The sequence below is a fragment of the Eretmochelys imbricata genome, chromosome 13 (assembly GCF_965152235.1).
Source record: "Eretmochelys imbricata isolate rEreImb1 chromosome 13, rEreImb1.hap1, whole genome shotgun sequence".
NCBI classification, from domain to species: Eukaryota; Metazoa; Chordata; order Testudines; family Cheloniidae; genus Eretmochelys; species Eretmochelys imbricata.
This window is the reverse complement of record NC_135584.1, coordinates 33,823,260-33,845,084: the sequence shown is the minus strand read 5'-3', so window position 1 is coordinate 33,845,084 and position 21,825 is coordinate 33,823,260. Positions and strand designations below refer to the sequence as shown.

The following is a 21,825-nucleotide window of genomic DNA, read 5'->3' as shown; positions in this document are numbered from 1 at the left end:
AGAGGTTTGGAGGGTGTTTTGTAGTTTGGTTACAAAGTCCAGAATGTTAGTTCCTGGAGAAGGTGTAAATCCCTCCCATTGCTGCTTCACCAACTGTAATAGCCCCTTAACCTGGCAGCCATATACAAGTTCAAATGGTGAAAACCCTAAACTGGGATGGGGTACAGGTCCGTAGGCAAAGAGCAACTGCTGCAACACTAGGTCTCAATCATTGGAGTGCTCATTTATGAATTTACGTATCATGGCCCCCAAAGTTCCATTAAACTTCTCCACCAGGCCATTTGTTTGATGGTGGTAAGGAGTGGCAACCAACTGATTTACCCCATGAGCTTTCCAAAGGCTTTCCATAGTTCCTGCCAGGAAATTAGTTCCTGCATCTGTGAGGATGTCGGCAGGCCAACCTACCCTGGCAAAAATGTCTGCTACTGCCTGGCACACACTTTTAGCCCTGGTGTTTCTTAGACCTACTGCTTCCGGCCATCGGGTGGCAAAATCCATGAAAGTCAGTATGTACTGCTTTCCTCTGGGTGTCTTTTTCGGAAGAGGACCCAGACTATCCACAGCTACTCGCTGAAATGGAACTTCAATGATGGGGAGTGGCTGGAGAGGGGCTTTGACCTGGTCTTGGGGATTTCCCATTTTTGGCATACCTCACAAGACCGGACATAGGTAGAAACATTCTTGCCCATTCCCTCCCAGTGGAATGATCTCCCCAGCCGGTCTTTGGTCCTGTTCACCCCAGCATGGCCACTAGGGTGATCGTGGGCTAAGCTCAAGAGCCTGGCCCGGTATTTAGTTGGAACTACCAACTGTCTCTGAGGATGCCAGTCTTCCTGGTGTCCACCAGAAAGAGTTTCCTTGTATAAAAGTCCTCTTTCTACAACAAACCTGGATCGATTAGAAGAGTTGAGAGATGGCAGGTGCTGTGCCGCCATCCAAGCGCTCTGGAGGCTTTCATCTGCTTCCTATTCAGTCTGGAACTGTTCCCTTGATGCTGGAGACATCAGTTCCTCATTGGATTGTGGACCTAGGCTTGGTCCCTTTGGAAGCGATGTATAGGGATGGGGCTGCTTCCGCGGACTGTGAACCGTTCTCAGCTAGGGCACTATGTTGGGGTTCAGGCTCCAGCTGAGCCTCTTGTGTAGGGTTATCGGCCGCTGCTGGTTCAGTTTCGCTGGGGCCCTCTGGTGTTGAGGTTGCAAGTACTGGATTCAGTGCTGGCAATGGGTCTGGTGCTGGTTGTTCGTCTGGTTCCGGTTTTGGGACTGGCTCTGTCTGGGTCTCTGGGACTGGATCTACTACTGTTGTTGCAGACATTGGCCTGGGGTCTGGGTCCATCACCTCTGACCGGGTCCTGGTAGAAGTTTCTGGAACAGAGCTAGACATCACGGCTTGTTTAGCCTGGCTGCGGGTGACCAATCCCACCATCTTTGCTGGCTTCACACGATTGGCCAAGTCTTCCCCCAACAGCATGGGGATGGGATAATCATCATAGACTGCAAAATTCCACGTTCCTGACCAGCCCTTGTACTGGACAGGCAACTTGGCTGTAGGCAAATTGAAAGAGTTGGACTTGAAGGGTTGAATCGTCGCTTGGATCTCTGGGTTGATTAAATTGGGGTCCACTAAGGAAGCATGGATAGCCAACACTTGTGCTCCGATGTCCCTCCATGCAGTGACCTTCTTCCCACCCACACTCACAGTTTCCCTCCGCTCCAAGGGTATCTGGGAGGTGTCTGGGCCTGAGGACCTCTGGTGTGATTCTGGTGCAATGAACTGTAATCTGTTGGGATTCTTGGGGCACCTCGTTACATTTAAAACATCATCCAGCTGACTGGTCACTGGGGCGAGGTGGGTTGCTAGAGAACGGTGTGGCATGACGAAAAGGTGGCTGGAGTGTTCCTTGGGGGGTAGTTGGGGCCTTGGGTGGCCCCCGGTAGTAGGGTGTGGTCTGAGGTTGTCCCTTCTGGTATCCATTCCAACTGCGACCAGTTTTTTTACATTTCTGCCATCTCCACCCATTTGGCTCCAATCTCCCCCGGCTCGATTACAGTTTTGAGCTTCCCATCTAGGATGTATCTTTCTATTTCCTCAGGAACACCTTCTAAGAACTGCTCCATTTGTAGTAGGAAGGGCAAATCTTCTGGAGATTTAACACTTGCTCCTGATATCCAGGCATCCCAATGTTTCACAATGTGGTAGGCATGTCGGGTAAATGACACATCTGGTTTCCACTTTAGGGCTCTGAACCGCTGACAGGAATGCTCGTGTGTTAGCCCCATTCTGACTCTTGCCTTCATTTTAAACAGTTCATACTGGTTCATGTGTTCCTTAGGCATTTCAGCCACCACCTCAGCTAAGGGTCCACTGAGTTGCGGCCTCAGCTCTACCATGTATTGGTCTGTAGAGATGCTGTACCCAAGACAGGCCCTTTCAAAGTTTTCTAAGAAGGCCTCGGTATCATCACCTGCCTTGTGGGTGGGGAACTTTCTGGGATGGGAAGTGGTACCTGGAGAAGCATTGCTAGGGTTTGTTAGTATATTCTCCTGAGCCTTTGCCTTCTCCATCTCCAGTGCATGCTTCCTCTCTTTTTTTTCCTTCTTCTCCATTTCCATCCACATGAGTTATATCTGTCTTTCGTGTTCCTTTTGTTTTTCCTCAGCCTCAAATCTGGCTAATTCCAGCTTTTGGTGAACTGTGGAGTCTGTCATCCTAACCTCTCTGTTTTTAACTAACTTTACATCTGAGAGTTAGAAAGAAAACAAAAATAAACTTGGCTTGTAAAATTTTGCTGTGCTGTCCGGATACCTATGTTCTCTGATAGTGATTGTCAGCCTACAGAAAAATCCTTTAAAAAAAAACAAAACACCTTTGTCTCCAGGCAAATAGGCAGAAAACCCCTCTAGTTGCTCTTAGATTAAAAAAAAAAAAAGAAACTTCTCAGGTCTGTGAAGACTGGTGAATTTCCCTGCAGGAGGTTAACTACCCTGCCTTTAGGTAGAGAAAACTCCAGCTCACAAAAGACAATTCCCTTTTGTCTCTACTCTGGCCCCCAAGCAGAGAAAAAAAAAAACTTCTAACTGCTTTCAGTTTAAAACTGCTTTCCAACAGCCCAAAGGAAAAAAAAAATCCTTTTTAAAATCTGTGCTTCTGGTTCAAAAATCTCAAATTGATCTCAAAATGATTTCAAGTTAATCCCACTGCTCTGCCACCATGTCAAGGTTCCTTCCCCACTCTGAACTCTAGGGTACAGATGTGGGGACCTGCATGAAAACCTCCTAAGCTTACTTTTACCAGATCACATTAAAACTTCCCCAAGGTACAAACTATTTTACCTTTTGCCTTTGGACTTTCGCTGCCACCACCAAACATCTAACCGGTATTATTAGGAAAGAGTCTGTTTGGAAACGTCTTTCCCCCCAAAATCCTCCCAAACGTTACACCCCCCTTTCCTGGGAAAGGCTTGATAAAAATCCTCACCAATTTGCATAGGTGACCCCAGACCCAAACCCTTGGATCTTAAGAACAATGAAAAAGCATTCAGTTTCTTAAAAGAAGAATTTTAATCGAAGAAAAAGTAAAAAGAATCCCCTCTGTAAAATCAGGATGGTAAATACCTTACAGGGTAATTAGATTCAAAACATAGAGAATCCCTCTAGGCAAAACTTTAAGTTACAAAAAGACTCAAAAACAGGAATATACATTCCATTCAGCACAGCTTATTTTTCTCAGCCATTTATCTAACGCATATCTAGCTAGATTACTTACTAAGTTCTAAGACTCCATTCCTGATCTGTCCCCGGCAAAAGCATCACACAGACAGAGAGAGAGGCTTTGTTTCTCCCTCCCCCCAGCTTTTGAAAGTATCTTGTCTCCTCATTGGTCATTTTGGTCAGGTGCCAGCGAGGTTATCCTAGCTTCTTAGCCCTTTAGAGGTGAAAGGGTTTTTTCTCTGGCCAGGAGGGATTTTAACAGTGTTTACCCTTCCCTTTATTTTTATGACAAACGTTAATTGGGAAATTCTTGGGTTTCAGTACTTATTTTCTATATAACTAAAATTAGTCATCGAACCTAGGTGATAAGTAACAGCAAACACAGATTTGTCACGAACAAATCATCTCAAACCAATCTAATTTCCTTATTTGATAGAGTTGTTGGCCTAATGGATATAGGGGAAGCAGTAAATGTGACATATCTTGATGTTATTAAATCTCTTGAAACAGTCTTTCATGACAATCTGATAATTAAACTAGGGAAATAGAGTCTAGATGAAATTACTGTGTGTATACGAGGTTGACTGGAAGGACATATTCACTGGAGTCTGTCCTGGAGACTGGTGCTATTCATTATTTCCATTAACAACTTGGATGAAGATATGGTTATAAAATTAACAGATGATACTAAGCTGGAAGGGGCTGCAACACTTTGCAGGAGAGGACTGAAATTCAAAATGATGTTGTTTAATGGGATAATGGGTCTGGAATCAGGAAGATAAAATGCAATAAAGAAAGTGCAAAATGCTACACTTAGGAAGGAAAAATTACAAGCACAAGTACAGAGTGGGGAATAGCAGGCTAGGCAGTAGTATTGCAGAAAAGAATCTCGGAGCTATAATGCATCACAAATGGAATAAGAGTCAAAAGTGTGATGCTGCAGAAAAAAAAGCAAATTTCATGGTACGGAGTCATGTAAGACACAAGAGAGACTTGCTCCACTCTGCGCAGCACTGGTGAGAACTCAGCTGGAGTATTGCATCCATTGATGCTCTTTAAGAAAGATGTGATCAAATTTGAGAAAATCTAGAAGAGAGCAATAAAAATGACAAGAAGTTTGGAAAACATGACCGATGAGGAAAGGTTGAAAGAGCTGGGAATGTTTAGTCTAGAGAAGAGATGGCTGAAGGGGGACAGTGTTCACAGTCTTTAAATACGTAAACATTTGTTATAAAAAGGACAGTTTTAAATTGTTCACCACCTTCACTGAAGGTAGGTTGAGAAGAAATTGGCTTAGTTTGGTGGAAAGGAGATTTAGGTGAGATATTAGGGGGAAAATATAAGGCTAGTTAAGCTCTGGAAGAAGCACCAAGGGAGGTTTTGGAATCCCCGGCTTTGAATGTTTCTAAAAACAGGTTAGAAAAACACCTTATATGGGTTCATCATAGAATCACAGAATATCAGGGTTGGAAGGGACCTCAGGAGGTCACCTAGTTCCACCCCCTGCTCAAAGCATGACCAATCCCCAATTAAATCATCCCAAACAGGGCTTCGTCAAGCCTGACCTTAAAAACTTCTAAGGAAGGAGATTCCACCACCTCCCTAGGTAATGCATTCCAGTGTTTCACCATCCTCCTAGTGAAAAAGTTTTTCCTAATATCCAACCTAAACCTCCCGCACTGCAACTTGAGACCATTATTCCTTGTTCTGTCATCTGCTACCACTGAGAACAGTCTAGAGCCATCCTCTTTGGAACCTCCTTTCAGGTACTTGAAGCAGCTGAGAGTCCCCCCTCATTCTTCTCTTCCGCAGACTAAACAATCCCAGTTCCCTTAGCCTCTCCTCATAAGTTATGTGTTCCAGTCCCCTCATCATTTTTGTTGCCTTCCGCTGGACATTTTCCAATTTTTCCACATCCTTCATGTAGTGTGGGGCCCAAAACTGGACACAGTACTCCAGATGAGGCCTCACCAATGTCGAATAGAGGGGAACAATCACGTCCCTCGATCTGCTGGCAATGCCCCTACTTATACATCCCAAAATGCCAGTGGCCTTCTTGGCAACAAGGGCACACTGTTGACTCATATCCAGCTCCTCGTCCACTGTAACCCCTAGGTCCTTTTCTGCAGAACTGCTGCCTAGCCATTCGGTCCCTAGTCTGTAGCGGTGCATGGGATTCTTCTGTCCTAAGTGAAGGACTCTGCACTTGTCCTTGTTGAACCTCATCAGATTTCTTTTGGCCCAATCCTCTCATTTGTCTAGGGCCCTCTGTATCCTATCCCTACCTTCCAGCATATCTACCTCTCCTCCCAGTTTAGTGTCATCTGAAAACTTGCTGAGGGTGCAATCCACACCGTCCTCCAGATCATTTATGAAGATATTGAACAAAACCAGCCCCAGAACCGACCCTTGGGGCACTCCACTTGATACCGGCTGCCAACTAGACATGGAGCCATTGATCACTACCCATTGAGCCTGACAATCTAGCCAACTTTCTATCCACCTTATAGTCCATTCATCCAGCCCATACGTCTTTAATTTGCTGGCAAGAATACTGTGGGAGACCGTGTCAAAAGCTTTGCTAAAGTCAAGGAACAACACGTCCATTAATTTCCCCTCATCCACAGCGACAGTTATCTCTTCATAGAAGGCAATTAGATTAGTCAGGCATAACTTGCCCTTGGTGAATCCATGCTGACTGTTCCTGATCACTTTCCTCTCCTCTAAGTGCTTCAGAATTGATTCCTTGAGGACCTGCTCCATGATTTTTCCAGGGACTGAGGTGAGGCTGACTGGCCTGTAGTTCCCAGGATCCTCCTTCTTCCCTTTTTTAAAGATGGGCACTACATTAGCCTCTTTCCAGTCATCCTGGACTTCCCCCGATCACCATGAGTTTTCAAAGATAATGGCCAATGGCTCTGCAATCACATCCGCCAACTCCTTTAGCACTCTTGGATGCAGCGCATCCGGCCCCATGGACTTGCGCTCGTCCAGCTTTTCTAAATAGTCCCGAACCACTTCTTTCTCCACAGAGGGCTGGTCACCTCCTCCCCATGCTGTGCTGCCCAGTGCAGTAGTCTGGGACCTGACCTTGTTCGTGAAGACAGAGACAAAAAAAGCATTGAGTACATTAGCTTTTTCCACATCCTCTGTCACTAGGTTGCCGCCCTCATTCAGTAAGGGGACCCACACTTTCCTTGACTTTCTTCTTCTTGCTAACATACCTGAAGAAACCCTTCTTGATACTCTTAACATCTCTTCCTAGCTGCAACTCCAGGTGTGATTTGGCCTTCCCGATTTCACTCCTGCATGCCCGAGCAATATTTTTATATTCTTCCCTGGTCATTTGTCCAATCTTCCATTTCTTGTAAGCTTCTTTTTTGTGTTTAAGATCAGCAAGGATTTCACTGTTAAGCCAAGCTGGCCGCCTGCCATATTTACTGTTCTTTCTACACATCGGGATGGTTTTTCCCTGTAACCTCAATAAGGATTCTTTAAAATACAGCCAGCTTTCCTGGACTCCTTTCCCCCTCATGTTATTCTCCCAGGGGATCCTGCCCATCGGTTCCCTGAAGTTGTCAAAGTCTGCTTTTCTGAAGTCCAGGGTCCGTATTCTGCTGCTTTCCTTTCTTCCCTGTGTCAGGATTCTGAACTTGACGATCTCATGGTCACTGCCTCCCAGGTTCCCATCCACTTTAGCTTCCCCTCCTAATTCTTCCCGGTTTATGAGCAGCAGGTCAAGAAGAGCTCTGCCCCTAGTTGGTTCCTCCAACACTTGCACCAGGAAATTGTCCCCTACACTTTCCAAAAACTTCCTGGATTGTCTGTGCACCACTGTATTGCTCTCCCAGCAGATATCAGGATGATTGAAGTCTCCCATGAGAAACAGGGCCTGCGATCTAGTAACTTCTGTGAGTTGCCTGAAGAAAGCCTCATCCACCTCATCCCCCTGGTCCAGTGGTCTATAGCAGACTCCCACCACGACATCACCCTTGTTGCTCACACTTCTAAACTTAATCCAGAGACTCTCAGGTTTTTCTGCAGTTTCATACTTGAGCTCTGAGCAGTCATACTGGTCCCTTACATACTAGGTAGACTTAATACTGCCTCAACATGGTGGGGAAAGGGGAAATAAAATGGACTTCATGACCTCTTGAGGTCCCTTTTATTCTTACATTTTTATGTTTTCTATTAAGGATTAGCCTTTCTCAAAAAATGTTGATTTTTTTCAGCGGGATATACCTGCATCAGGAATCAAATCTAGGAGGTCTGGATAGTAAAGCATAAGCTCCTACTGCCTTGGCTAAAAGATACAGTTCTGTGGAGCAAGGCCTTTGCAACACATCAGCCTCTCCACAAAACCTAGCCTCCACTAGAGGGGGACAGAGCACCCCATCAAGTGAGCTGAGGGTTAGGTGCCTAACTCACTTAGGTGATTGTGTAAATTCCACCAGGTGCCTATCTGCATCTTTGGGTGACTAAATACAATTGGAAATATGCTCTAGTCCCTGAGCTCTGGAGCCAGATTATGTCTTCCTCAGTTCTGTTCAGATGCTTATACTTCAATTATGTTACCCGTTGATTTTAGTATATTTGTCTGGGATTTGCAAAGAGGCCTGTGCACCCAACTCACACTGAAAGTCATTCATTTTAATGAGACTTGGCCATTAATATCCCTCCAACAACTTTGTTCTCAGCCGACATGCTTTGCTTCTACAACCTCTACATACCATACTAGTGTTTGGTGTTTCTCATCCTCTCACAAGGAACTATTTCATTACACAAATACTGTTCACTGAAATTGAGTGGTTCTGCTCATAAAAACATCTGCAAATCAGTTGCTTTTCTTTATGCTTTTCAACAAACTCTAGTCCTCACAATATTGTCAATTTCCATCTTTCTGGCAAGCATAGGTCTTGTTTATTTTCTAATTCAAATTCTCAGATGGTACAAGAATCATGTCCCAGATGGAAGGCACTGTCCCTGCTGACAGTTTGGTTGTTACAGAGAGTGTGACTGTGATAAAAGGTGGCTCATTTGCACACGGTTCAAGGTTTGCTGAGCATCCAGTGTTCAATCCTCTCCGAAATCTCCCCCGCAGTGGACTTTATCCCATGCCATTGTTATTGTCATAAATATAAAGGGAAGGGTAAACCCCTTTAAAATCCCTCCTGGCCAGAGGAAAAATCCTCTCACCTGTAAAGGGTTAAGAAGCTAAAGGTAACCTCGCTGGCACCTGACCAAAATGATCAATGAGGAGACAAGATACTTTCAAAAGCTGGGAGGAGGGAGAAAAACAAAGGGTCTGGGGCTGTCTGTATGCTGCTTTTGCCGGGGACAGAACGGGAATGGAGTCTTAGAACTTTTAGTAAGTAATCTAGCTAGGTATGTGTTAGATTATGATTTCTTTAAATGGCTGAGAAAAGAGCTGTGCTGAATAGAATGACTATCCCTGTCTGTGTGTCTTTTTTGTAACTTAAGGTTTTGCCTAGAGGGATTCTCTATGTTTTTAATCTAATTACCCTGTAAGGTATCTACCATCCTGATTTTACGGAGGTGATTCCTTTACTTCTATTAAAAGTCTTCTTGTAAGGAAACTGAATGCTTTTTCATTGTTCTGAGATCCAAGGGTTTGGGTCTGTGGTCACCTATGCAAATTGGTGAGGATTTTCACCAAAACTTCCCCAGGAAGTGGGGTGCAAGGGTTGGGAGGATTTTGGGGGGAAAGACGTGTCCAAACTACGTTTCCCAGTAAACCCAGATAAAGTTTGGTGGTGGCAGTGGAAATCCAAGGACAAAGGGTAAAATTAATTTGTACCTTGGGGAAGTTTTAACCTAAGCAGGGAAAAGTAAGCTTAGGAGGTTTTCATGCAGGTCCCCACATCTGTACCCTAGAGTTCAGAGTGGGGAAAGAACCTTGACAGTTATATTTCAGATTCAAAAGGAAATCCGTTTATCCAGGTATGATATGGAACTTAATAGCTTATAATGATTCACACATCTTTATCTAGAGATGCAAAACCTCAGTGTTCCCAGATTATGAAATCTTTCTTTCTTCTATTTCATATTTTTCTTTTATCACTCCTCTCTCAATCTCCCCATTTTATCTTTTTAATTCTGTTTTCAGTTGATTGGTTTACAGAGGATATGAGCTGACTACTGACTCTTGGAAGCAGCAGAAGCGACACATGAGGTACTGGAATACTTGGGAGCTGCCAGAGCGGTGGGGGTGGAGTGGTGGAAAGAAAGACAGACTGGTCACCATGTTTATGGTTGGGAAGGAATTTTCCTCCATGTTAGATTAGCAGAGGCCCTGGGAGTTTTTCACCTTCCTCTGCAGCATGGGGCAGAGGTTGCTTGCAGTTTTAAACTCATAGGGTCCTAGAGCTCAAGCTCCAGCCCAAGCCCGGACAGCTACATTGCAATAAATCAGCACCTTATCCTAAGCCTCACAAGCCCAAATCAGCTAGCATGGGCCAGCAACTGGTTTTTAATTTTAGTGTAGACAGATCCAAAATCTATGAGTCTGTGCTGGGCTCTGCCTGGCCATGTCCCAGAACCAGCATCTGGACTCTTCTACCTATGACCCTGGCCTCTTGGATAAATCCCTTCTACTACCATCAGCTAATATAATTAGCCCCATTGCTTAAGTCGTAGGAGCTTGTGCAGCAGTGCTCAGAGTTAAGCCCATTATGATGACATATAATGGCAGTTTATTATAGGTAAACATAACAGAATTAATGCAAAAAAACCCCAACACTTATGTGAATGAACATTGTTTAAGTTGCAAAGTGAAACACTAACTCAGCAAAAAGAAAAGGAGTACTTGTGGCACCTTAGAGACTAACCAATTTATTTGAGCATGAGCTTTCGTGAGCTATAGCTCACTTCATCGGATGCATACTGTGGAAACTGCAGAAGACATTATATACACACAGAGACCATGAAACAATACCTCCTCCCACCCCACTGTCCTGCTGGTAATAGCTTATCTAAAGTGATCATCAAGTTGGGCCATTTCCAGCACAAATCCAGGTTTTCTCACCCTCTTGCCCCCCCCCACCAACTCACTCTCCTGCTGTAATAGCCCATCCAAAGTGACCACTCTCTTCACAATGTGTATGATAATCAAGGTGGGCCATTTCCTGCACAAATCCAGGTTCTCTCAACTTGATGATCACTTTAGATAAGCTATTACCAGCAGGACAGTGGGGTGGGAGGAGGTATTGTTTCATGGTCTCTGTGTGTATATAATGTCTTCTGCAGTTTCCACAGTATGCATCCGATGAAGTGAGCTATAGCTCACGAAAGATCATGCTCAAATAAATTGGTTAGTCTCTAAGGTGCCACAAGTACTCCTTTTCTTTTTGCGAAGACAGACTAACACGGCTGTTACTCTGAAAACTAACTCAGCAGCGAGAAAACATCAGTTGCCTGTGGAACGTGAATTCTGGTCTTTTTGGTGTGTATGCATTATGACAGAGACTTTAATTGGATGATCACATAGCCTATGTCTACACTTGGCGCAAGGGGTGTGATTCCCAGCTAGTGCAGACATACTCATACTATCCCTGCTTGAGGTAGCATGCTAAAATAGTAGTGCAGCTTTGGAATCATGGCTGTGGCAAGAAGCAGCATGGGCCAGCTGCCACAAGTAGAAACCTACCCAGACCCCATGGGTACATACTTCGGGGGGGGCTAGCTTAGCATACAATCATAGGACTGTAAAGGACCGAGAGGTCATCTAATCCAGTCCCCTGCACTCATGGCAGGACTAAGTATTATCTAGACCATTCCTGACAGGTTATTGTCTAACCTGCTCTTAAAAATCTCAAATGATAGAGATTCCACAACCTCCCTAGGTAACTAATTCCAGTGCTTAACCACCCTGACAGTTAGGAAGTTTTTTCCTAATGTCCATCCTAAACCTCCCTTGCTGCTATGTAAGCCCATTGCTACTTGTCCTATCCTCAGATGTTAAGAACAATTTTTCTTCCCTCTCCTTGTAACAACCTCATATGTACTTGAAAACTGTTATCATGTCCCCTCTCATCTTCTCTTTTCCAGACTAAACAAACCCAATTTTTTCAATCTTCCCTCACAGGTCATGTTTTCTAGACCTTTAATCATTTTTGTTGCTCTTCTCTGGATTTTCTCCAATTTGTCCTCATATTTCCTGAAATGCGGCACCCAGAACTGGACACAATACTACAGTTGAGGCCATCTCAGCATGAAGTAGAGGGGAAGAATTACTTCTCATGTCTTGCTTACAACAGTCCTGCTCATACATCCCAGAATGATGTTCCCTTTTTTTACAACTGTTTTACACGGTTGACTCATATTTAGCTTGCAGTAGGGCTACATTACTATTTTTAGCACACCATCTGAAGCAGAGCTAGCATGGGTCCATGAACACAAGCTGGGAATAGCATCCCCAGCTCCAGATGCAGATGTGGTCATATTGTTTTCTTCCACAAGATCCTTTCTTTGCTCAGTGCATAGGACAGATACACAAGGGGCAAAATTATGGTGGCGTGGGCAACTGTACATGATCTGGCATTTCCTTGCTTTAAAGTTCTTAACTTTACAAGCAAATAAAACTTTCTAGCTAAAGATATATAGATAACACATTACCCCTCTCTACCTCCATTTCCACAACTGTAAAATGAGGAGGCTAACCCTCAGCAGCACTGGGAACATAAGAACATTTGAATGGCTACACTGAGTCAGACCAGTCTCCTCTCTTCTGACAATGGCCAATACCAGGTGCTTCAGAGGGAATAAACAGACCAGGTAATCATCAAGTGATCCATCCCCTGTCGCCCATTCCCACATTCTGGTAAACGGAGGCTAGTGACACAATCCCTGCCCACCCTGACTCATAGCCATTGATGGACCTATCCTCCATGAACTTATCTCATTAATTTTGAACACTTTTTTAGTCTTGGCCTTCACAACATCCTCTGGCAAAGGGTTCCACAGACTGACTATGTTGTGTGAAGAAATACTTACTTTTGTTTGTTTTAAACCTGCTGCCTATTCATTTCATTTGGTGACCCATTTCACTGGGAAGGTTTAATTAATGACTTGCAGGCAATCTGGGACACTTGTGTGGAAGGTGTTCATAGAAATACAAACTGCAAGGATTGTTGCATCTAGCGCATCTCCCTCCTCTCTTCAGCGATGGAGAACCAGACAGAGGTGAGCGATTTCATCCTCTTAGGCCTGACCAATCTCAAGGGGCTGAAGCACTTCCTCTTCCCTTTCTTCCTCCTGCTCTACATGGCCAATGCGTTGGGAAATGGGGCCATCATAGTCATGATAGTGGCCGAGCCCCGGCTCCACACCCCCATGTACTTCTTTCTGGGCAACCTCTCCAGCCTGGACATCTGCTTTTCCACGGTTGCTGTGCCCAAGATGCTGTCTGGTTTCCTGTCTGAGAACCAGACCATTTCTTTTGCCGGTTGCCTGGCCCAGCTCCACTTTTTCCACCTCCTCGGCAGCAGTGAGGCCATGCTTCTGGCTGTCATGGCCTATGACCGCTACGTGGCCATCTGCAACCCGCTGCGCTACAGGCTGGTCATGAGCCCACAGACCTGCCTGCTCCTGGTAGCGGCCACCTGGTCCATCGGCTTCCTGCATGCCCTAATGTCCACAGTCATGATCTGCCGGCTGCATTTCTGTGGCCCCAACCTCGTCTACCACTTCTTCTGTGATATCAAGCCCCTGCTGAGCCTTGCCTGCGGCAGCACGCACCTCAACCTGACCCTGCTCAACATCGATGCCGGGGTCCTTGGTCTGAGTTCCTTCATCCTCACGCTCTTCTCCTACATCTACATCATCTCCTTCCTCCTCCTGAAGGTCCACTCGCAGGAAAGTAGGAGAAAGGCCTTCTCCACTTGCGCATCCCACCTCACTGTGGTGTTTCTTTTCTATATGCCATCCATTAGCAATTATATGATTTCCTTTCCAGGTTTCCCCTCTGAAAGAGACATGATACCCACCCTGATGTATTGCATCATCACCCCAGTTCTGAACCCCCTGATCTACACCCTGAAAAATAAGGAGGTGAAATCCACTCTGAAGAAATTCCTGAACAGAAAACTTTTCCCTGAAAGAATATGAGTTAAATGAAGGGAAACTCCATTCATTTACAATTAAAACACCTTTAGTCTTTGTTGACCTACAGATTTTTATAGCCACTCTGCATTTTTTCCCCATTTTTTCTCCTTTCTGGTGTCTCTACAGAGCAGAATTAAAGTTATTTGGGTACCCTAATGTCATTTCTTAGAACCTATTTGGATTCTGTTTAACTTTAATGGTGAATATCCAGTGTGTATTTTGGGAAAATTAAAGCATTCTTGTATTGTATTCTACTCCACATTATTGACATATATCCTGGACCTTAACTCCATCTTAGTTTCTGTGATGGAGAAACTTTCAGTTAGAAGCACAATGGAGGTGAAGAGGGAATGACCGTTAATCATATAAATAAATAAAATCATTGAAATATAGCCTATGCACGATATATCAATGAGTTTTGATTATATAGGAAGTTGGTAATTTCTGTAACAGAGTAGAATTAAGATGATTTGGGTTCCTTATTTGTGTATTTCCAGAAATCAACACATCAGGATTTCTTAAACCTTAATTGAACTTCTTGGATTTTAACACTTGTTTTGAATAATTAAAACATCTCTGTAATGTCTTTCACTCCTGTTTACTTTATGTGCACTCTCAACCTTTTCTCCATCTTAACATAGATTTTGTATGGGAATTGAAAAAGAGAAAATGGAAATGGAATATATATATGTAGGTACCATTCAGCACTGGGCACCAGGTTCTTGAGATCTATCCTGTGTCTTGCTCAAAAAGTAAAGTTAGCAATGGGAACTAGAGCATAGGAGAACAATTTGTGTTAGCCACAGGAAACTAGAGAGTAGAGGACAATCCACAACAGGCAATGTAGGTGGGTGGGTCAAATATCCTAGCAGAATTTCTTCATCATTACTAGCTGTGGGACAAATGTTAAAATTAATCGTTATTTATTAGTGGTATATTACAGTAGCTCTTTTTGGCATCAAATGAGAGCAGAACCCCATTAACTGTAAGAAAACATAGTGAGAGACTGACCCAACTCCAAAGACATTTCAGTGTAAAACTGTTCCACCAAAAAAAGTCACTGGAGTGGGGAGACTGGATACTGGTTCCCCCACCTTGCAGACTTTTCACTTAGACCTTAGTCCATCCCATGCTTTGCTGCACATTGAACTACCCACATTTTCCATCCTTGCCAACTGCCCTTCTCTCCAAATCTTTCCATTTCTTGAGGAGATGCTTGATGTTGTTCAGAACTGTTCCTTTCCATGTTATTCGCAGTATTCCTCCTTTCTTCTTGTGTGTTTGGCTTCCATTCAAGGGTGGTATTTGGTAAGCGTTCTTTTTCCATTCTCAATGCCTGTCCCAAGCCCGGATCAAAAAGGAGGAGAGTTGGTCAATGGGGCATCTTCCCATCACTGTAAAAAAAAAAAAAAAGTTCTAGCTAAGAAACTATTCACCTTGCAGAAGAGGGCTGTAACCACCAAGTAATAGAATCCTTCTAGTGCTGTCTTTCCCTTTCTCTCTCATACCCTGTCCCGATTTATTTAATCCAAAGTGGAACAGTTTCAACAGGAGAGATTGAGGGAGCCCTGTTAAGGGACCCAGAGGGATGGGGGGTGGCTGAGGAGCCCGCCCTCCTTGGTATATGGGTAGTGGAAGAAGGTCCCTGCCCATGGGGACTGAATGCCTTCCAGGGAAAGGAGGCACTTCAGTCTGCTTGTGAGAGGTTTGAAGTAAGGGCAGCTTTATGGGAAGCTGCCAGAAATCTTTCAAGTTTGGTGCTGCTTCAGCAAGGGCTGCTGAAGGGTTGTAAATTAGTTAGGAGTAGTTAAAGATGATTTGGCACAACAGGGTTTAAAGTCAAAAGCAGAGTTAACAGACTACCTTTAGAGACTGGAGCTGGGACTTGGTCCTGGGGGAATGGAGAGAAAGAAGGGGAAGAAAAAAAAAGTTTCAAAGTGCAAAATGGCAGGGTTTGCAGGAGCAGGTAACAACCCCCACTCTTCTCCCAGAGCCAGAATGAGAACCTGGGAATAAGGGTTCCCTACTGTTTCAACCCAGGCAGCCTACTCTTGGCTCAGAGCTGGGAAGGGGGACACTAAGGAAGGAAACTGGAATCATGCTTGCTGGAAGCTCACCCCAATAAACATCAAATTGTTTGCACCTTTGGACTTCGGGTATTGTTGCTCTCTGTTCATGCAAAGAGGACCAGGGAAGTAAGTGGGTGAAGGAATAAGCCCCCCTAACAAGCCACACATCAGAATAATGCATAACCCAATGGTTAGGCGATGCACCAGAGATGTGGGACACCCCTGCTTAAATCCCTTCTCTCCCTTAGGTGGCTGGGGGACTAGAACCTGGGTCTCTAACATCCCAGGTGAGTCTTGTAACCACTGGGCTAAAAGTTATGAGGGAGGTTCCCATGCAGGCCCATTTTGTATGAGCTCACCTACAGGGGCCTGAGTTCTGACCATGCCTAGATGCAGTTCGCCTGCTCAAAGGAAGAAACATTAGGTGCACAGGGAATTTTGACTGCAAGAACTTGGGCACCAAATTTAGGCATCTCCAGGGTTTGGAGGGGATTTTGTGAATTCCAGCATGGCCTGTTTCTGGGATTTAGGTGCCCAAAGTTTCAGGTAAGTGCCTAAACCCCTTTGAGTGTCTAGCCTCAGATGCTTGAAATAATTAATATTAACAACAAAGGGGAAGGATCTCAGTACAAAGCAGGAAAAGAACATGTTAAAGAATAGTTTGGTAAGTTGGATGCATTGAAGGCCTTGTCTACACTTGCAAGTTAGAGTGCATTAAATCAGCCCCGGACGCCCTAAATCCTGAGGTGTCCACACTGGCAAGGCACTTAGAGTGCCTGGACTCCGCAGCTGGAGCGCCCCTAGTAATCCACCTCCAACAAGAAGCATAGAGCTTTCTGCACCTGGGCTGAAGTGCTGCGGTGTCAGTGTGGACAATGTGTTGCATTACTGCACTGTGATTGGCCTCCAGAAATGTCCCATAATCTCTTGAAGTCAAGTGACCACTCTCACCATTGTTTTGAACTGTGCAGCAGATATGTGGATATCCCCTTTCAAAGCTCCGTTTCTCACAGCCGGCTGCTTATCTGCTCCGGGACACAAAGCAAACCATTACTGTGGAATGCTCCTGCTTCAGAGTCAGGCATTTGTGTGTGTGTGTGTGTGAGAGAGAGGGAGGCGGGGGGTGGGGGTTGATGTTGGGGTTTCCCCCTTCTCCCTGCCACTGTCTGAACTTATAAGACAGCTTGCTGACACATGCTCTGTCCCCCAAAACACACTGTCTCTCCCCCCACATACATACAACACACTTCCCTGTCACACTCCACCCCACCATTTGAAAAGCAACTGGCAATCTAGTAGGATGCCCTGGGACAATAGGATTGGAAAACCTGCATCATGTGATGCTGTGCCTGCCCCATTAGGTGTTGCAAACTCTTTCCAAAGTACACGGCAGCCACTTGCACACTGGGATGGCTACCACAATGCACTGCTTTCTGAGGCATTGCAAGAGCTGCTAATGCGGACATGCTCCACCGTCACAAGGAGCACAGTGTGAACACACAGCAACGCTTTCCCTGCTGCTGTCTCTGAGGATCGGTTTAACTCCCGGCGCTCTACATCTGCAAGTGTAGACGTAGCTGAAGTCAGCAGAACCTCATGAATGTCATCCTAGAATACATACAGAACTAGCTGAAGCAATCTTGGAACCATTCATGATCATCTTTGAGAACTCTTGGAAGATGGGTGAGGTCCCACGGGAACAGAGAAGGGCAAACATATCTTCAAAAGGGAATAAAGAGGGCCTGGGGAATTATAGACAAGTCAGTCTAACTTTGATACCTGGAAAGATACTGGAACCAATTATTAAACATTCAATTTGTTCAAACCTAGAGGATAATATAGCGATAAGTAATAGCCACCATGGATTTGTCAAGAACAAATCATTTCAGACCAATCTTATTTGCTTCTTTGGCAGGATTAAGTGGATGGGGGAAGCTGTAGATGTGTTTTATCATGATTTTATTAATCATAGAATCATAGACTATCAGGGTTGGAAGGGACCTCAGGAGGTCATCTAGTCCAAGCCCCTGCTCAAAGCTTAAGGCTTTTGTTACAGGTTTCAGAGTAACAGCCGTGTTAGTCTGTATTCGCAAAAAGAAAAGGAGTACTTGTGGCACCTTAGAGACTAACCAATTTATTTGAGCATAAGCTTTCGTGAGCTACAGCTCACTTCATCGGATGCATACTGTGGAAGCTGCAGAAGACATTATATACACAGAGACCATGAAACAATACCTCCTCCCACCCCACTCTCCTGCTGGTAATAGCTTATCTAAAGTGATCACTCTCCTTACAATGTGTATGATAATTAAGACTGGACTTCTACATAGAGTGCTTCCGCCGACGTGCACGGGCTGAAATTGTGGAAAAGCAGCATCACTTGCCCCATAACCTCAGCCGTGCAGGACACAATGCCATCCACAGCCTCAGAAACAACTCTGACATCATAATCAAAAAGGCTGACAAAGGAGGTGCTGTTGTCATCATGAATAGGTCAGAATATGAACAAGAGGCTGCTCGGCAGCTCTCCAACACCACTTTCTACAAGCCATTACCCTATGATCCCACTGAGAGTTACCAAAAGCAACTACAGCATTTGCTCAAGAAACTTCCTGAAAAAGCACAAGATCAAATGCGCACAGACAAACCCCTGGAACCCCGACCTGGGATATTCTATCTACTACCCAAGATCCATAAACCTGGAAATCCTGGGCGCCCCATCATCTCAGGCATTGGCACCCTGACAGCAGGATTGTCTGGCTATGTAGACTCCCTCCTCAGGCCCTACGCTACCAGCACACCCAGCTACCTTCGAGACACCACTGACTTCCTGAGGAAACTACAATCCATTGGTGATCTTCCTGATAACACCATCCTGGCCACTATGGATGTAGAAGCCCTCTACACCAACATTCCACACAAAGATGGACTACAAGCCATCAAGAACACTATCCCCGATAATGTCACGGCTAACCTGGTGGCTGAACTTTGTGACTTTGTCCTTACCCATAACTATTTTACATTTGGGGACAATGTATACCTTCAGATCAGCGGCACTGCTATGGGTACCTGCATGGCCCCACAGTATGCCAACATTTTTATGGCTGATTTAGAACAACGCTTCCTCAACTCTCGTCCCCTAACGCCCCTACTCTACTTGCGCTATATTGATGACATCTTCATCATCTGGACCCATGGAAAAGAAGCCCTTGAGGAATTCCACCATGATTTCAACAATTTCCATCCCACCATCAACCTCTGCCTGGTCCAGTCCACACAAGAGATCCACTTCCTGGACACTACAGTGCTAATAAACAATGGTCACATAAACACCACCCTATACCGGAAACCTACTGACCGCTATTCCTACCTACATGCCTCCAGCTTTCACCCTGACCACACCACACGATCCATCGTCTACAGCCAAGCTCTGCGTTACAACCGCATTTGCTCCAACCCTTCAGACAGAGACAAACACCTACAAGATCTCTATCAAGCATTCTTACAACTACAATACCCACCTGCGGAAGTGAAGAAACAGATTGATAGAGCCAGAAGAGTTCCCAGAAGTCACCTACTACAGGACAGGCCTAACAAAGAAAATAACAGAACGCCACTAGCCGTCACCTTCAGCCCCCAACTAAAACCCCTCCAACGCATTTTTAAGGATCTACAACCTATCCTGAAGGATAACCCAACACTCTCACAAATCTTGGGAGACAGGCCAGTCCTTGCCTACAGACAGCCCCCCAACCTGAAGCAAATACTCACCAACAACCTCATACCACACAACAGAACCACTAACCCAGGAACCTATCCTTGCAACAAAGCCCGTTGCCAATTGTGCCCACCTATCTATTCAGGGGACACCATCACAGGGCCTAATAACATCAGCCACACTATCAGAGGCTCGTTCACCTGCACATCCACCAATGTGGTATATACCATCATGTGCCAGCAATGCCCCTCTGCCATGTACATTGGTCAAACTGGACAGTCTCTACGCAAAAGAATAAATGGACACAAATCAGATGTCAAGAATTATAACGTTCATAAACCAGTCGGAGAACACTTCAATCTCTCTGGTCATGCAATTACAGACATGAAGGTCGCTATCTTACAACAAAGAAACTTCAAATCCAGACTCCAGCGAGAAACTGCTGAATTGGAATTCATTTGCAAATTGGATACTATTAATTTAGGCTTAAATAGAGACTGGGAGTGGCTAAGTCATTATGCAAGGTAGCCTATTTCCCCTTGTTTTTTCCTACCTCCCCCCCCCCCCCAGACATTCTGGTTAAACTTGGATTTATGCTGGAAATGGTCCACTTTGATTATCATACACATTGTAAGGAGAGTGGCCAGTTTGGATGAGCTATTGCCAGCAGGAGAGTGAGTTTGTGTGTGTATAGGGGTGGGGGGGTGAGAAAACCTGGATTTGTGCTGGAAATGGCCCACCTTGATTATCATGCACATTGTAGGGAGAGTGGTCACTTTGGATAAGCTATTACCAGCAGGAGAGTGAGTTTGTGTGTGTGGTTTTTGGAGGGCGGGGAGGTGAGAAAACCTGGATTTGTGCTGGAAATGGCCCACCTTGATTATCATACACATTGTAAAGAGAGTGGTCACTTTGGATGGGCTATTACCAGCAGGAGAGTGAGTTGGGGGGGGGGGGGGGGCGGAGGGTGAGAAAACCTGGATTTGTGCTGGAAATGGCCCAACTTGATTATCATACACATTGTAAGGAGAGTGATCATTTTAGATAAGCTATTACCAGCGGAGAGTGGGGTGGGAGGAGGTATTGTTTCATAGTCTCTGTGTATATAATGTCTTCTGCAGTTTCCACAGTATGCATCCGATGAAGTGAGCTGTAGCTCACGAAAGCTTTTGCTCAAATAAATCGGTTAGTCTCTAAGGTGCCACAAGTACTGCTTTTGTTACAGTCGTTCATGACAGTCTCAGCATCAAACTAGGGAAATAAGGTCCAGATGAAATTACTGTAAGGTGTATTCATAACTGGTTTTCAAAGACTAGTTATCTATGGCATGCTGTCAAACTAGAAGGACATATCCAGTGGAGTCCTGCAGAGGTCTATCCTGGGTCTGGTACTATCCTATATTTTCATGAATGACTTGAATGGACGTATGATTCTAAAATTTGCAGCTAACACTAAGCTTGGAAGGGCTTCAGGCACTTTGGAGGACAGGTTTAGAATTCAAAATGATGTTGATGAATGGGAGTATGGGTCTGAAATCAAGAGGATGAAATTCAACAAAGAAAAGTGCAAAATGCTACACTTGGGAAAGAAAAATCAAATATGCAAATGCATAATTTGAAATAACAGGCTAAGCAGGAATACTGCAGAAAATGATCTGGGGGTCATAATGGATCACAAATGGAATATGAGTCAACAGTGTGACTGTGTGGCAAAAACGGCAAATGCCATGCTGCAGTGTATTAACAGCAGTGTCATGTCTATTTTTTTAATCGTACTTTTTTTTTTTGAGTTAATTGCAATTAATCAACAGCACTAGTTCAGAGTCTTCAAATATGTAAAAGGTGGCTATAAAGAGGATAGTGATAAATTGTTCTGCATGTCCACTGAGGGTAGGATGAGAAGAAATTGGCTTAGTTTGTAGGAAGGGAGATTTAGGTTAGATATTAGGAAAAAGTTTCTAACTCTATGGCTAGTTAAGCTCTGGAACAGGTTACCATAGGAAGCTGTGGAATCCCTGTCATTGGAGGTTTCTAAAAATAGACTAGACACACACCTGTCAGGAATTGCCTTCATTTACATGGTCCTGCCTCAGCATGGGGTGGGGAGCTGGCCTACATGACCCCTTGAGAGCCCTTCCAGTCCTACACTTCTATGTTTTCTATGAAAGGATTGGCTTTTCTTTAAAAACAAATGTTGATTTTTT

General features: G+C 44.7%; 1 protein-coding gene across 1 annotated transcript; it reads left to right on the top strand.

The window, feature by feature from the left end:
* The first annotated feature begins 12,896 nt into the window (after positions 1 to 12,896).
* On the top strand, positions 12,897 to 13,838 carry LOC144273742 (olfactory receptor 12D1-like). The gene has a single exon (XM_077832440.1). The coding sequence runs from the start codon at positions 12,897 to 12,899 to the stop codon at positions 13,836 to 13,838; it is 942 nt and encodes a 313-aa protein (XP_077688566.1).
* The last annotated feature ends 7,987 nt before the right edge of the window (positions 13,839 to 21,825 follow it).